Source organism: Herpailurus yagouaroundi, unplaced genomic scaffold (assembly GCF_014898765.1).
Source record: "Herpailurus yagouaroundi ecotype Mexico unplaced genomic scaffold, PumYag 185, whole genome shotgun sequence".
In the NCBI taxonomy this organism is placed as follows: domain Eukaryota; kingdom Metazoa; phylum Chordata; class Mammalia; order Carnivora; family Felidae; genus Herpailurus; species Herpailurus yagouaroundi.
In genome coordinates, this window is record NW_024412416.1 from 686635 (window position 1) to 702669 (window position 16035).

Genomic DNA, 16035 nt, shown 5'->3' on the forward strand with positions numbered 1-16035 from the left:
ATGTTACGTTAGTTTCCTGTGTACCACATTGTCATTCGACACCTCTGTGTTACTCACCAAGCCCACACCTCCTTGAGCCTCCGTTTCCCCATCTTCGGAGGGGGAGATGTTTATCTCTACTTCATTGAGTTGCTCAGGGAAGTAAAGGAGAAAGACCAGCCTGACACATAGTTCCACTCATCGAGAGGTGATATCTGTTATCTCTGCTATTATCTCTGATTCCTGATGGCTCCCAGGCCCAGCTACGCCTTCCTCCAGGGTTCGGGAAAGTCAGCACGGGTTCAGTGAAGACTCGGGGACTCCCCAGGGATGGAAATTTATGATTTATGATCTCCCGGCCCCTGTCGGTCCAAAATTCAACTCTGCCGTTAAACATCCACCAGTATCTTTTTCAAGATTGCTCTGGCTATTTGGGGAGAAAAAGGAACCCTCGTGCACTGCTGGTGGGAATGCAAACTAGTGCAGCCACTTTGGCAACAGTATGGAGGTTCCTCAAAAAGTTAAAAATAGGGGCGCCTGGGTGGCTCGGCTGGTTAAGCATGAGACTCTTGATTTAGGCTCAGGTCATGATCTCACAGTTCGTGGGATCAAGACCCAAGTTGGGCTCTGCACTGACACCGAGGAGCCTGCTTGGGATTCTGTCTCTCTCCCTCTCTCTCTGCCCCTCCCCCACTCATGCGCACTTTCTCTTTGTCTCTCTCAAAGTAAATAAACGTGACAAAATTTTTGAATGAAAAGAACGTTAAAAGTAGAACTACCCTACAATCCAGCAACTGTGCTACTAGATATTTACTCAAAGAACACAGAAATACAGATTCGATGGGTCACATGCACCCCGGTGTGTACAGCAGCACTATCGACAATAGCCAAATTATGGAAAGAGCCCAAGTGTCCACCGACTGGTGGATGGATAAAGATGTGGTGTATATATACAATGGAATAGTATCATCCATCAAAAAGAATGAAATCTTGCCATTTGCAATGCCATGGATGGAGCTAGAGTATATAATGCTAAGTGAGATAAATCTGTCAGGGAAAGACAAATACCTTATGATCTAACTCGTAGGTCGAATTTAAGAAAGAAAACAAATGAACAAAGGGGAAAAAGAGAGACGAGCCAAGAAACAGACACTTGACTCTAGAGAACACAGCGCTGGCCCCCAGAGGGGAGGGGGATGGGGGGGACAGTCGGAGGGGATGAAGGAGGGCGCTGGTGGTGAGGAGGGTGCTTGGGGTCCCCTTCCCCAAGATTCCGGCTTCATCCCAGGTGCTTTATGCGGAGCCAGGAGCCTGCATGCTGCCGTCCTCAACTCGCCCGGCTCCTGAAGTGCCTGCAGGGTTGACACGATGTTGGGGGCAGTGGGGGGGGGGGGCTCCGATAAGAGGTGTACTGACTCTTTGTGCTGCGCCAGAAAACACAGAGCATGGCACTTACCACCTAAACCGTGGGTCAGAGCATGACTGGGTGACGGAAACACATCGGCGGGCGCGTGACTATCAGAACTGTCTGGCCCGGAAATTCCGTCCTCGGTAAGCAATACCTCTCCCTTCCCCTGGCCCCCGGTCACCTCTGTGACCGTTCTACATGCCATCTCTGTGCATCTGACGGTTCTAAGCACCTCACGTAAGTGAAATCATGCAGTATTTACACTATCCATCCTCTGTGTCTGGCTCATTTTACCGATCACAGTTTTTTAAGGCCCACCTGTGTTGTAGAATATATCACAATTTCATGCCTTTCTGTGACTCATATTCTGTCAAATGCGTACACGGATTGTGTTTATCCATTGACCCATCGGTAGACAATTCCGTTGCTTCCACCTTTCAGCTATTGTGAATCACCTGCTGGGGACATTAGCGTACCAGTATCTGTTCAAGTCTGAGATTACAAAATGGCCCAGTGGGGACCTGTTTCCTCCTTTGTAAAATGAGCAATTGTGTGACTTCCAGCTCTAAGAGTCCATGAAGTGAATTGGCTTCCAAATAAACCAAGGGGTCTCTGAGGTCAAAGGTCCACATGTGCCAGCTGCCTACCCTCCAGAACATCAGGGTTCATCAGGCATCCATGGCCTCAGGACCCAGGGCAGCCAGGGAAGACGTGCTTACACTGAGTCCTGCACCTGCTCTGAGCCGGCATCAGTTGCTAATCCCTGGGAGGAACCCCACCCCCCACCCCTGGCTCCAGGGCAGGAGGTTCCAGCCAGGGGCTGGGCCTGGAGGGGATTCTCTGGTGGAGAAGCGTGGGGCACCTGCTCTCACGCTTGGTGGCAGGACCCTCAGACCTTAGCTGATCCCCGCCATGCCTGAGATGGCAGGAGGGCGGGAGGCCTGACTCTATAGCCCAACGAGTCCTGGGCGGGGGCAGTCCAGTCACTCCCCCGCCCCTGCACTGCAGAGGGTGAAGACCGGCCACCTGCGTGTTACATGCTGCCCACGGGCAGGTATGTTCAGCTGGCATAGTGCCGGCATTAAAAAATATTTGGCTGGGGCGCCTGGGTGGCGCAGTCGGTTAAGCGTCCGACTTCAGCCAGGTCACGATCTCGCGGTCCGTGAGTTCGAGCCCCGCGTCGGGCTCTGGGCTGATGGCTCAGAGCCTGGAGCCTGTTTCCAATTCTGTGTCTCCCTCTCTCTCTGCCCCTCCCCCGTTCATGCTCTGTCTCTCTCTGTCCCAAAAATAAATAAACGTTGAAAAAAAAATTTAAAAAAAAAATTTGGCTGGTGAGATTTAAAAATCAGGAGTTTTTAGGGGCATCTGGCGGCTCAGTCGGTTAAGCGTCTGACTCGATTTCGGCTCAGGTCATGATCTCACCGTTCGTGAGTTCGAGCCCCACATCGGGCTCTGTGCTGACAGTGCAGAGTTTGCTTGGGATTCTGTCTCCCTCTCTCTCTGCCCCTCCCTTTCTGCCTCTCAAAGTAAATCAACTTAAAAAAATGTTGTAAAAATTAGGAGTTTTTAGTTAAAATCCAGGTTTCTGGGTCCTTTTTAAACAGTGGAGGAACTGCTGGTGCCACATGGCCAGCAGTGGCTCTTTGGATCCAGACTCACAGGCGTCCCTTGCCCGTCCTCCACCCAGCCCCGTGGTCCAGTCAGCGGCAGGCCCGGACACCGGAGCCAGTTCAAGCATACTTAAATCCCTTTCAGCCCACCAAGAAACACTTCATGAGCTCCAGAAAGTGAAAGGTCAGATTTAAGAACCTATTAGCTGACTGTGGCACAATGGCCGAAGCAAGGTGCTGGGGCTATCCGGCCTCCTCCGTGTTTTCAGCTCTATTGTTCATTAGCCACGTGACCTTGAGCAAGTTACTTAACCTCTCTGTGCCTCAGTTTCCTGATCCTTATGATGGTAATGACAACACTTTGCTCCCAGGATTGCTAGGAGTCTTGAAAGAGCTCACATACACAGGGTGCTCAGGAAAAGAGCCTGAGTCGTGGAAAGTGAGAAGGGGGGTGCAGAGCAAATGATCATGGGATGCCCAGCAGGAGGCCTTGAAGGTGCCCAGGCACCAGCTCGCAGCACAAGTGTGTGAAGCCCAGCCCTGCAACCTGTTAGCTGTGTGCTCTCAGACGAGCTTTTATTTATTTCTTAAATTTTTTTCTTTAGAGTTTTGGATCTTCGTATTTCTTTCTTTCTTTTTTTTTTTTTTTTTTTGAGAGAGACAGAGATAGCACAAGTGGGGGAGGGGCTGAGAGAGAGAGAGAGAGAGAGAGAGAGAGAGAGAGAGAATCCTAAGCAGGCTCTGCATGGTCAGCACAGAGCCCAATGCAGGGCTCAAACTCACAAACTGTGACATCATGACCTGAGCCAAAATCAAGAGTCGGACGCTTAACTGACAGAGCCCCTCCCTGTCCCCCCTGAAGGTGCTGTTAGCTCATGGGGGTGCTTCACAGGGCGGGGACCCCACAAACGACAGCTACTGCTGTGAAGTGCTCGGCGAATGCTCGCGGCCCCTGCCCACAGCTTCTCTGGGCGCGGCCCACCCATCCCAGGGCTGCAGAGTGGACCTCGATCTGAGGCTGGAGACTGAGCTGAAAAGAACAAAGAGGCTCTTCGGGGCACAATGGCAGCATTGTGAGCACCCGGGGCTCACAGTTTCCTTTCTGTCCTCAACCTGCAGAGATGCCCTGTGGGGCCTGGGTGGGAAGGAGTGGGAGCCCTTCCAGAATTCTGCCAGCTAGCCTCAGAGAAGGTCAAAGAGGAGGCACAGGGCCTGCTGGACCCTTGTGTGGGTGTCCTTGTTATGTAGATGAACAATATGGGGCGCAGAGTGGGAGACGGACTTGCCTGACGTCACAAGAGCAAGTCGAGGGCCACAGCCCCCGCTCCAGACCTCACCTCCCCCAGGGTTTTCTTAGACTTTAGACATTTGACCTTTTCTCCAAATGAAGTTGTATATCCTGTCGTTAACACACAGACAAGATGCAAAAAAGTAAACGTTTACTGGCAACTTAAATATTTAGAGTATGTCTAAACTCTTATCCTGTTTTGGCATTTTTTTTCCTTCTTTTTTAAAACAATAGTTTATTGAGATATACTTTACATAGTATAAAACTCATTTTTAAATTTTTTTAAATGTTTACTTATTTTTGAGAGAGAGAGAGAGAGAGAGAGAGACAGAATTCGAGCAGGGGAGGGGCAGAGAGAGAGGGGGACACAGAAGCAGAAGCAGGCTCCAGGCTTCGAGCTGTCAGCACGGAACCCCACACGGGGCTCAAACCCACGAACCGTGAGATCATGACCTGAGCCGAAGTCTGATGCTTCGGCTGAGCCACCCAGGCGCCCTAAAACTCATTTTTGAAACTGTGTGATTCAGTGGGTTTCAGCGTGTGGCTGTAGAATTATCACTGTGGGAGGCGGCCGTCAGTCTCCTCGCTCTGAGGACGCGTGGATTCTAGACAATCAGTGCAGAAGCGATCCTACGCTGTGGTCTCTTCTGATTGGCTTGTGTCACTTAGCGTAAGGCTTTCCGGGAACATCTACACGCAGCCTGTGCGAGCACTTCACCCCTTTCATGGCCAGAGACCTTGGCATCTGGATGTGCCACGTCTTACTCGTTCACCCCCAGGTGGTAGACACGTGGCCGGTGTCCACTTTCCGGCTCTCATGAACGGCCCTGCGGTGGACACTGGGTACCACTCTTTGTGTGGACGCGTTTTCGTTTCTCCCGGCACCTACGTAGGAGCTGAACTGCTGGGTCAGATGGTGACTGTGCAGGACTTTCCGAGGACCCGGCAGACCGTTTTCCAGCGGCGTTGCTCTGTTGCCCCAGCACGTGTAGGGGGTTCCCCTATCTTTACATCCTCAGAGGTACTTGTGATCACCCCTCTGCTTCCCTGCAGCCGCCCAGCCGGCTTGGACCTCCAGGCCACCTGGTCCCCACCCGCAAGATGCCCGGGGATGCCCCAGGGCTACTCCCCTACATCAAGGCCCGCATGGTCTATAATCCTGCCTCCTTGATACGAATGCCGTCATCGGCGGAGGGCATGTGGCGTGATGCTCCTCACTGAAGGGGCGCCCACTCAGGGTGGGAAACAGGGACCTCATCCAGCCGAACTCCCCGCCTCGCGAGGAGGGCGCTCAGCGCCCTGGGGAGCAGGGGGCAGGCGGCCCGCATATCCAGCATGCAGGTCTGCCTGACGCCCCAGAGGCGCTTTGCGAACCGCTAGGCTGCATGGGTGGCCCAGCGGGCATTTGAACGTAGGTGGCCTCAGGCCAGCGCCCCAGTGCCCGCTTTCCGCACACTTGGCAGAGGGACATCGTTGAGTCAGAGGGAGTGTAGTCGAGCCTGGCTGTACAAAGAACACGCTCACCATCTGGGGAGCAGTAAAGACTTCCTGGGGAAGGGGCCTCCTGACTGAGCTCTGCCAGGATGGAGCTGAGAAAGCGGAGTGGGGAGGGAGACTCCCGGCCAAGGGCAAGGGCCCTAGGCAGCCTGCAGGTGCATGGCTCTGCCCCTCCCAGAGCGGTGGGGCTGGGGCAGCAGGCAAGGGGTGCGGGCAGGGGCGTTGGGCATCCAGGTGAAGCCAGGCCCAGCAAGACGAGGCAGGTGTGCTGATGGGGCTCAGACTTCGGACTTCACCCCGAGGCGGTGGACCAGCCCGCAGAGTTTTCGGGGAAGTACCCGAAAGACGGTGCCGGCTCCAGAGATCTCCCCAGAATACCAAGGAGTCTGGTTTAGGGGCGGCTGGTACCCGGAGGGGAGAAGGAAGGCGACCACAGAGGCTCCCTTTTCTGCCGTCTCCATGGTGACACTGGAAGACAGTACAGGTCCTTTGAATGAAATTTCCTTAGTGAAATTTCAGGTGTTTTTGTGTTTCAGGCTGGCCTAGACCCTGGCGTCACCCCCTTCTCTGTGACAGAGGGGCAGGGAATGCAGGGCTGAGGTGGCCTGAGGCAGAGGGATGCAGACGTGCTGCCAGCCCGTGCAACCTTGGCCACCCGTCCTCCCTCCCTCCCTCCTCCTTCCCTCCTCCTTCCTCCCTCCCTCCCTCCATCCTCCCCCCAGGTCTCCCAGGCCCAGCACCTAATGGAAACCAAGTCTGTGCCTCCTGGGAAGAGCTTCTCTCCTTGCACTCACTCGGTGACGTTCCACAGAGGGCACCAGCACTTCTATCCAGGGGCGTGGATGGTCACCAGCTCGCGAGCTCCTTAGGGACCTCCTTAAGCCCTCCCTCTGTCACCCCCCCATCATATTTTGCCCTTGAGGAAACGGAGGCCTACATTCGGGAAATGACTCGCATGAAGGTTAAAAATAGCAAAATAACTTCCTCAAAAAATTGAACTTAGAGTTTCCGTACCACCCAGAAATCCAATGTCTGGATACACAACTGAAAGAACTGAAAGCAGGGATTGGACCAGATCCTCGTGCACCAGCACTCGGAGCAGCATCGTTCACAACAGCCGGAAGGCGGAGTAACCCGCGTGTCCAGGGCAGAAGAAGAGGTAAACACAATGCGGCCTACACATGCAACGGAATACTATTCGGCCTCAAAAGGGAAGGACGTTCTGACACCTGCCGCAACGTGGATGAACCGTGAAGACAATATGCTCAGTGAAATAATCCAGTCACGGGGCGCCTGGGTGGCGCAGTCGGTTAAGCGTCCGACTTCAGCCAGGTCACGATCTCACGGTCCGGGAGTTCGAGCCCCGCGTGGGGCTCTGGGCCGACGGCTCAGAGCCTGGAGCCTGTTTCCGATTCTGTGTCTCCCTCTCTCTCTGCCCCTCCCCCGTTCATGCTCTGTCTCTCTCTGTCCCAAAAATAAATAAACGTTGGGAAAAAAAAAAAATAAAAAAAAATAAATAATCCAGTCACGAAAAGACAAATATTGTATAATGTCACTTATATAAGGTACCTAGAGAGATCATATTTATAGACAGAGTAGAATGGTGGGTCCCTGGGCTGGGGAGGCGGGTGGGGGGCTAGTGTCTCATGAGGACAGAGTGTCAGTCTGGGAAGATGAAATTGTTCTGGAGACAGAGGGTGGGGATAGTTGGACTAAACAGGAATGCATTAATGGCACTGAACTGCATTTATTTTTTAATAGGTTTTTCTTAAATGCTTATTTCTTTGTTTTTGAGAGAGAGCACATGCACACAGGCAGGGAAGGGGCAGAGAGAGAGGGAGACAAAGAATCTGAAGCAGGCTGCAGGTTCTGAGCCATTAGCGCAGAGCCTGACACGGGGCTCGAACCCCCAGACGTGGATCATGACCTGAGCCGGAACTGGATGCTCAACCAACTGAGCCACCCAGGCACCCCTGTGAGGGTCCCATTTTAAAGTCTTACTTTTGCTTTACTTTTTTTCTTTCTCATCTATTGTTTACAAAAATAACCTTTCTATGATCACACAAGTTTATATATGCATTTTAGGAAGCTAGAGAATAAAGGCAAGCAAAAATTCAAAAAGGAAGACTGAGAATTCCTATTCCCCAAGGGTCACCATTAATACCTTAATATATGGCCTTCTTTTTACTGAAACGAGAGATTACATTTTATCTGCAATCAGCTTTTTCTACTTTTCTATTACAGTAAGTCAGCCACCCCACCTTTTCATTACAGTAAATGTTCATCTCATCTAATATTCAAATTACATCGAATTTCCTCAGGGGATCCCCAGATCTTTTTAATAGCTGGTGTATCCAGAACAGTGTCCGGTCTAGGATCATCTAGTGCATCTGATCAGTATGGCCCTTCTGCCTCTTCATGTGGCAAAAGTCATATCTAGAAATATAATACAGTTGAAGACACTGGGCCCATCATCCTGCAGAACTTCCCACCTTCTGATTTGGTGTTATTGCTTCCGTGTGCTGTCATTCATTCATCTGGTTCCTCACATGTCTTCATTTCCTGTAAACTGGAATTAATATACAAAACATTTTTGGGATAGAATAAATAATTAACACTGATCTGTGTGTTTCACATCACATCACTGGCTTGCTGAGGGATAGTCAAATCACCGGCAAAACTCGGATTAATTTCTAGTTAGGGTGGTGACAGCAGGACCCCTCCCTCAGGCAGCTGGATTACCCCTCGTGCACCTGGGAAGTAACAGGTGCAGTGTTACTTGGCCCCTGTGTGACTCTTCAGGTCCCCACCAACTGTTAACATAGTGGTTTGGCTACAATTTGATAATCCTTGTTTGTAAGGGTTTGAAAATGATGCTTTTTCTAATCCTACACGTTTGTGCGGTTTTTCTCCCTACAAAGCAGAGCACTCCCTCATCCACTGGGACTAGTTGGTGACTGGGAACTACAGTGCCCGCTGGAGAAGCAAAATAAGTCTTTAATTTTTCAGTTTTAGTGGGGGCGAAGCTTGAAGTAGTGTCCCTTCCCACACTGAGGTGTTGCCCGTCTATGGGAAAGAGGTCTTGGCCTTTTAGATCTGCGTGGGAGCAAACGCTGCGTGGTATTTTCAATCAATTTCGGAGACTGCGTTGGCTTTTCCATAACCTTCTATTGTGTGAACAATGTGGCATGGCTTCGTTGAAAAATCCCATAAAACCTCAGAAAAATTCCAGAAACCTCAAACGCAGAGGGGGTCGCGAGAGGCCAGTTACCTCTACTAGACCGTGCCTTGGGCTCTGAGCTTTTCCGCAGGGTTTTCGGGCCATTCCCCGGGGAGCCTGCTTTGTGCGCGTCCGGCACTTCGTAGGTCCCCTGCGTCGGGGACGAGCGGTGCCCCGGGGTCTCCGGACGCGAGCAGGTGTCCCGCACCCCGTAGGTCCCCTGCGTCGGGGACGAGCGGTGCCCCGGGGTCTCCGGCGCCTCCGCAGCCCCGCCGCCACACTCGCTCGGGTGTCCAGGCCCGAGCGGGGTTCGCCGGCGTGGCCAACTCACCGCCCACCGCTAGAGGGCCGTTTCCACGTTTTATTAGGCAATAAAAGTTTGCGTGCGCAGAATCCGAAACGAACGGCAGTAATGAAAAACTTTACCCTCAAAAGTGTGAGAAAAAAAGAAAAGAGAAGTGGTGCACGAGGTTAAAATAACCTTATACCTTTAAAGAGCCTCGGAAAAGGTGCTGTTTCCGCCTGCCCGGCTAGCTCAGTCGGTAGAGCATGGGACTCTTAATCCCAGGGTCGTGGGTTCGAGCCCCACGTTGGGCGGCTGTGGTTTTGCTTTCCCAACGGGCCCGATCTCCTTTCCCCAACCCCGACCCCCCCAGCTCTGCCTTCACCCGTTCGACCGCCGACTCGGAGCTTACTGTTTCCATCTTCTGAGTGCACAGGTGAAGGTTACCTGAGGAGGAGACACACGAGTCTTGACCGCCCCCTGCGAAGGCCGGGGACTCGACTGCGAGGGTAGAGAAGACTCCAACAGTAATGAAACTGTGGCGTTCTGCCAATACGTTTGAGATGTGTGGGCCTTGATTAATATTTCATTAATTAGTATTTAATGGAATGCTGTGTGGTATTGATTAGTTTGGAGACCAGCTGTGACTCACGGGGTTTTTTAGGCATATTAATTTCCTGTTCTTAAATCCCTTAGAGTGAATCAACTTGCTTTTTGCGTGTGGGAAAGACTATGGGGCCGCTTCAGTGATCAGCTACTCGCTGTCGACACACCAGTTAGGACTGTCTTCACCTTCCCCCCCTAAGTTAGCGATTCAAATAGAGTATTTTTCCGTCCCCCATTTGGGAGTCTGAAAACGTATCTCAAAAGCGACAAAGACTTTTTTTTTTTTTTTTCCCCTGCATAGGTTTTCCTAAAAGAACCCAATTTCTTAGAGGGCAAAACTTGGCCTTTGTGTTGACAGCTGCAAATGTTTTCCTTAGGATTTAAATCCTTTCCATGGTTCGCAGCAATTCCCAAACATTCTCCACAGCTACCAGATGCTCTTATCAATTCAGGATACAATTTCAGACTTTGGAAGGAAGGCACAGAAAATTTCAGCATCAGAAATGAAGATCCCTAAATACCTCTATCATTACAGCACTTAAAAAAAATCTCTAGGTGATGGGAGGTGACGTAGAATTTTTCAAAAGGCAAAAACCTTGTTGGAGAAAAGGCGAACTGGTGAATTGACAAGAAGTCAATGAAGTGGCACACATCTATTGATTGACTGGTGATTTTTAATTTTTAGTTCCGGTGTGGTTAACATAGTGTTGTGTCAGTATCAGGTGTTCAATACGGTGATTCAATAATTCTGTACACTACTCAGTGTTCATTATGCTAAGTGCACTCTTTTCCCCAGAAGTCTTCATCATGCATCTGTTTAAAAAAATTTTTTTAATGTTTTATTTATTTTTGAGAGAGAAAGAGAAAGAGAGAGACAGAGTGTGAGCAGGGGAGCGTCAAAGAGAGAGGGGAAGACACAGAACCCGAAGCAGGCTCCGGGCTCTGAACAGTCGGCACAGAGCCCAATCCAGGGGCTCAAACCCATGAACCGTGAGGTCATGACCTGAGCTGAAGTCAGTTGCTTAACCAACTAAGCCCCCCAGGCGCCCCCGTCATGCATCCATTTGAAACCGAACATTGGTGTTACAGGGCGAATTGTGTTCCCATAACACGCATGTGTTGAGGCCCTGACCCTTGTACCCCAGAAGGTGGCCTTATTCGGAAATAGGGTTTTTGTAGATGTAATTAGTCAAAATGAGGATGTACTGGAGTCGAATGGGCTCTTACCCCCGCATAACTGGTGTCTTTATGAAAAGGGGGAATGTGGACACAGACGCACACCCAGAAATGCACATTTGGACACAAGGGGGAAGGGCCACGTGAAGACACATGGTGAGCAGAGCTGCGCTTTCTCCAGCCTGAGTGGCGCCAGCGTTCCTAGTAAACCACCAGAGCTACAGAGAGTCGAAAAGCAGGCTCCCCCTACCCGCCTCGGGAGGAACCAGCACCTGGATCTCAGACCTCTGGGCTCCGGACTGTGAGACAGCAAATGTCTGTTGTTAAAGCCAGCCACTCTGTGGCACCTGTTATGGTAGCCCCAGGACACTAATATAATCCGTGTTCTATTAGGAGGTGATTTTGATTAAAAAAAAGACTTTTTATGCTTGGCATTAAGTAATTGCCATCCATTTCATTTTATTTCATCTGATCTCATTTCATTTCAAAAGTGTTGGGAAAAGCAATGGTTTGATTGGGTGTGGACCTACATTCAGCTCCGGCGAGGGTGTTAGGGTCACAGCTTCTTGAGAACTAACATTTAAAAATGACCTCGATCTCAAGGTATACTTTCTTCTTGCTGGCCGGTGATTGATTATGTTGACTAATGATTTATTACTAGTTTTACTGAAAGGATGTATTCAAAGATATATCAAATCAAACACGCTTCACTCTCTCATGGAACTCATATTTGAAGCCTGTATTCAATTATTCTATGAATAATTCATTTTAAGAAAGCTTGCTAATTCTCTGTGGTTCAGTTTCCTTAACAAGTAAAGGACAAGAAAAAGAGATAACTCAATCAAATGAGATGCAAAGAAATGTGTGAACCATGTTGGGATCCTGATTTGAACCCATCAATTATAAAAACATGTATGACACCATCTGGAGAATCTGAACGTTGACCGTATACTTGAAGATATGAAGAAGTTATTTATTTACTTATTTATTTATAACTTTTATTTTAGAGAGAGACGGAGTGCAAGTGGTGGTGGGGGGCAGGCAGAGAGAATCCTAAGCAGGTTCCACACTGAGCATGGAGCTTGATGTGGGGCTCGATCCCAGGACCCCAGGATCATGACCTAAGCCAAAATCAAGAGTCAGATGCCTTACCAACTGAGCCATCCAGGCGCTCTGGAAGTTATTTTTCATTCATTCATTCATTCATTCATTCTTTCATTCATTCATTTAAATGTTTTGTTATTTATTTTTGAGAGAGGGCAGGGGTAGGGGCAGAGAGAGGGAGAGGGAGGATCCCAAGAAGGCTTTCATGCTGTCAGCACAGAGCCGGATGTGGGGCTCGAACTCACGAACCGTGAGATCATGACCTGAGCCAAAATCAGGAGTCAGATGCCTGACCCACTGAGCCCTCCAGGCGCCCCAGAACTTACTTATTTTTAACTTAATAACGGTATTGTGTTTAAAGAGAGCACTCATCTTTTAGAGACACATACTAACTTGTTTATGGTTGAGATAGATATGATACCTGGGATTCGTGTTGTGGATTTTGGTGGAGGGAGGAATGCTCGTACCACCACCGGAACAAGATGGGCCACGTCAATACCTTCAGGGGCTGAGTGGTGGCTACACCCTGGTTCATTGTGCTATCCCCTCTACTTTTGTACATGTTTTTAAATCTTCATACATTTAAATGCTATTGGATTATGCGAAAACAAACTTGTCTTAACCTCCTTAGCCGAGTGATCAAATTGAACATCACTGATGAGACAGCTAGACATCACGTGTGTCTTGATGTGACAACGCTGAGAAGTGCACAGCATCGCCTCTAAGATATTCTTGTCCGAGACCCTCAACTTAGATGTGATCAAGGCTTTAGACCTAACTTCAAGCTTATCAAAAGCATAAGGAGAAGTGAGTTAAGGAACACCGTGAGTGAACAATCTGACAAATCCAGGATGCCAGACATTCAAAAAGGCTCGGGTTCTTCAGAAAGCAAATGTCATGAATACACGCTAATACCACTGATAATTCAGCATGTGTGTGGGTGGACCGTTTCGTGCCAAGGGCTCCCTCCCACCCTGCGGCAGGCTAGTGAGGTCAATGAGCTCTTTTCAGAGTGATTTTAAATGTATGAAACAAAACCACACAGGACGATAAAGGAAAACAATTATATTGAAATACAGTTATCAAAATATCCTAAAATATGCCATGGTAATGTACATGCTTCATTTCTAATCTAACGCTCTAGCAGCAGGTCTGGTAAGTACAGTGATTTCAAAATAATGCTGGATGTAAGTGATAACTTAGAGATATATACAAGAACTACAGTGTGACATGAAAACAGCCAGTTTATCTTGTGGCAAAGCCATGGGTGTGGTTACTGTAGCTTGTTTCCTTCATTTACAGTGAAGGGAAATGCTAAATTTCATTCTGAATGTGATGAAAGTAAAGATGTAATTTTTTACCTATCCAAGTCCATGGACCCTTTGAATTATATCCCTAGATTCCTGTCTTGAGAGCTTCTGGCCTAGATTTTAAAAAAGATTTTTTTTTAAAAGCTTATTTTATTTACATTGAAAGAGAAAGTGCAAGCAGGGGAGGGGCAGAGAGAGAGAGAGGGAGAGAGAGAATCCCCAGCAGGCGCCGTGCTGTCAGCACAGAGCCTGACGTGGGGCTCGAAGTCACGAACCGCGAGACCACGACCTGAGCCAAATTCAACACCCTTGATTTCAGCTCAGGTCATGATTCCAGGGTGGTGGCATCGAGTCCTGTGTCGAGCCCCGAGTTGAGTGTGGAGCCTGCTTAAGATTCTTTCTCTCTCTCTCTCTCTCTCCGCCATTCATGGTTTCTCTCTCACTAAATAATAATAATTAATAACAATAATAATGATAATAATAAAATACAAATGCATTTTTAAAAAAGATTCATGTGCGCCTGGGTGTCTCAGTCATTAAGATCTGACTTCAGCTCAGGTGATGATCTCATGGTTCGTGAGTTCAAGCCCCACACTGGGTGAGCTTGAGTCCCATTTCTTTCTCTTTCTTTGCCCCTCGTGGGATTCTGTCTGTCTCTCTCTCTTGCTCTCTCTCTGTCCCTCGCTCACTTTCGCCCTCTCTCTCAAAAAAAAAAATCTAAAAAACAAGTAAATAAAAGACTTAAGAGATTTACCAACCAAACCCCAAATGTCATTTAATGTGTTCCGCTTTGAGAAAACAAGCCACAAGCATTCAAATATAAAAACATTTTAGGAACAAGTGAGGAAAGGTGAAGTGGGGATTACATGATTTTAGGGAATCATTGTTAATTGTGCTGTGTGTGATAACGGTATTGTGGCATGTAAGAGAATGCCTTTCTATTTTAGATGTACAGAATGAGGAAATCAGGCATGGTAGGTAACATATTGTTCTTTCCAGTTCTTTTTTCTTAATTTGTTTCATGCTTATTTATTTTTGACAGAGACAGAGCATGAGTGGGGGAGGGGCAGAGAGCGAGGGAGATGCAGAATGGGAAGCAGGCTCCGGGCTCCCAGCTGTCAGCACAGAGCCCAATGTGAGAGCATGACCTGAGCGGAAGTCAGATGCTCAACTGACTGAGCCATCCAGGCACCCCTTTCTAGTTCTTTATGTTTGAAAATTTCACAATATCTAAAAGAAAGTGACTTGTAACGATATTTTTATTAGGGTATACGGTGGGTAGGGTGAAATGCATCACTCCTAACTGCACAACGTGATGAATCTGTACATATGTAAACACCATGTAGCCACACCAAAGATATAGAGCACATCCGGCATCCCCCAAAGTTCCCTCAAGCCCCCGTCCACTACCCTGATTGCTGGAAGAAATTCTGTTTGGTGTCTGGTTCCCTTTGCACAACCTGACTTCCCCCTATATTAAGACCAGGTTGCAGGGCTGATGATACCATGGTTGGCAAGGATGCGGGAAAGCAGGCTCGCTTAAATTGCTGGTTGAAATGTAAACTGATGAGGCTTCCATAAGGCTGTTTTAAATGCCCACAGCCTTTGACTTAGTAATTCTACATCTCAGGTCTTAAAAAAACAAAAGAAAAAGAAAAAGAAAAAAAAAAAAAACCCCAATGTGTGCAGTGGTTTAGGTGGAAAGACATACGTGTTTTTCTGTTTGTTTGTTTTTACAGTGAAAAGTTGAAAGCAACCTAAATGTCCGGCAACAGAACCAAGGTCAGATAAACTAGGGTCCGTTTATACCGAGGTACCTCCTGAGATGGACAGATGTGACTGGAGTCATCTCTAGGCCATACCGTTAAGTTTAAAAAGAAGCCACAGAACACCATGTACAGTGTGTCTACGGGGAACGAAGAACCCACAGGGAGCGAAGGGAAACGATGCGGAGGTAAATGAGGGTAAGTAAGAGGATTGCTAACGGCGTGCGCTGTGTTTACACTTCCGGCTGCTGGGTCAGAACAAGCCAAATATCCAAGTATGAGTTGTGTAGTTAACACAAAGGCAACAACCACAACTTCGCTATGAATGGAGATGGCAGAGAGGGTGCCGGGGTGCAGGCAGCGCAGGACGCGCGCACAGATGGGGCTGTGGTCACTTGTGTTGGGGGCGGCCGGTGAGGGGCTGAGGCGGGAACAGGGCTCACATTCAACCACTGAATTACTCTGACGCGGGCGACACTGAGGCAGCGCAAATGGAGGGCGGTGGGCAGGCTCACAAAGAGACCCCAGCCCCCGCGGGAGCCCTGACCGGAAGACCCTTCCCCCGGCCTCCCTCCCCCTCCCCTCCCCTCCCCCTCCCCGCCCGCGCAGCGTCCCCTCCCCCCTCCCCTCCGAACTACGGCTCCCGGCGTGCCCCGGGGCGGCGCGGGCGCAGCGGCGCGTGCGCGGCGTGCGGCCGTTGGCTGGGGCGGCGGCTGCGCGGTCGCGGCGCGGTGAGGTCTGCGGGCGCTGGCAAATCGGGCCCGGGATGTAGAGCTGGCGGTGCCTGA

At 49.5% G+C, this 16035-nt stretch overlaps 1 protein-coding gene and 1 non-coding gene across 2 annotated transcripts in view; both read left to right on the forward strand.

Moving 5' to 3' along the window:
• MORF4L1 (mortality factor 4 like 1) overlaps window positions 1-16035 on the forward strand; it is a 45575-nt gene that overhangs the window by 6407 nt on the left and 23133 nt on the right. The window contains exon 3 of the mRNA XM_040493393.1: window positions 5339-5489. Within this exon, the coding sequence (XP_040349327.1) occupies window positions 5339-5489 (151 nt within the window). The remainder of the gene's footprint in view (window positions 1-5338; window positions 5490-16035) is intronic.
• On the forward strand, window positions 9527-9599 carry TRNAK-CUU (transfer RNA lysine (anticodon CUU)). The gene has a single exon. It is a non-coding gene; the product is annotated as a tRNA-Lys (tRNA).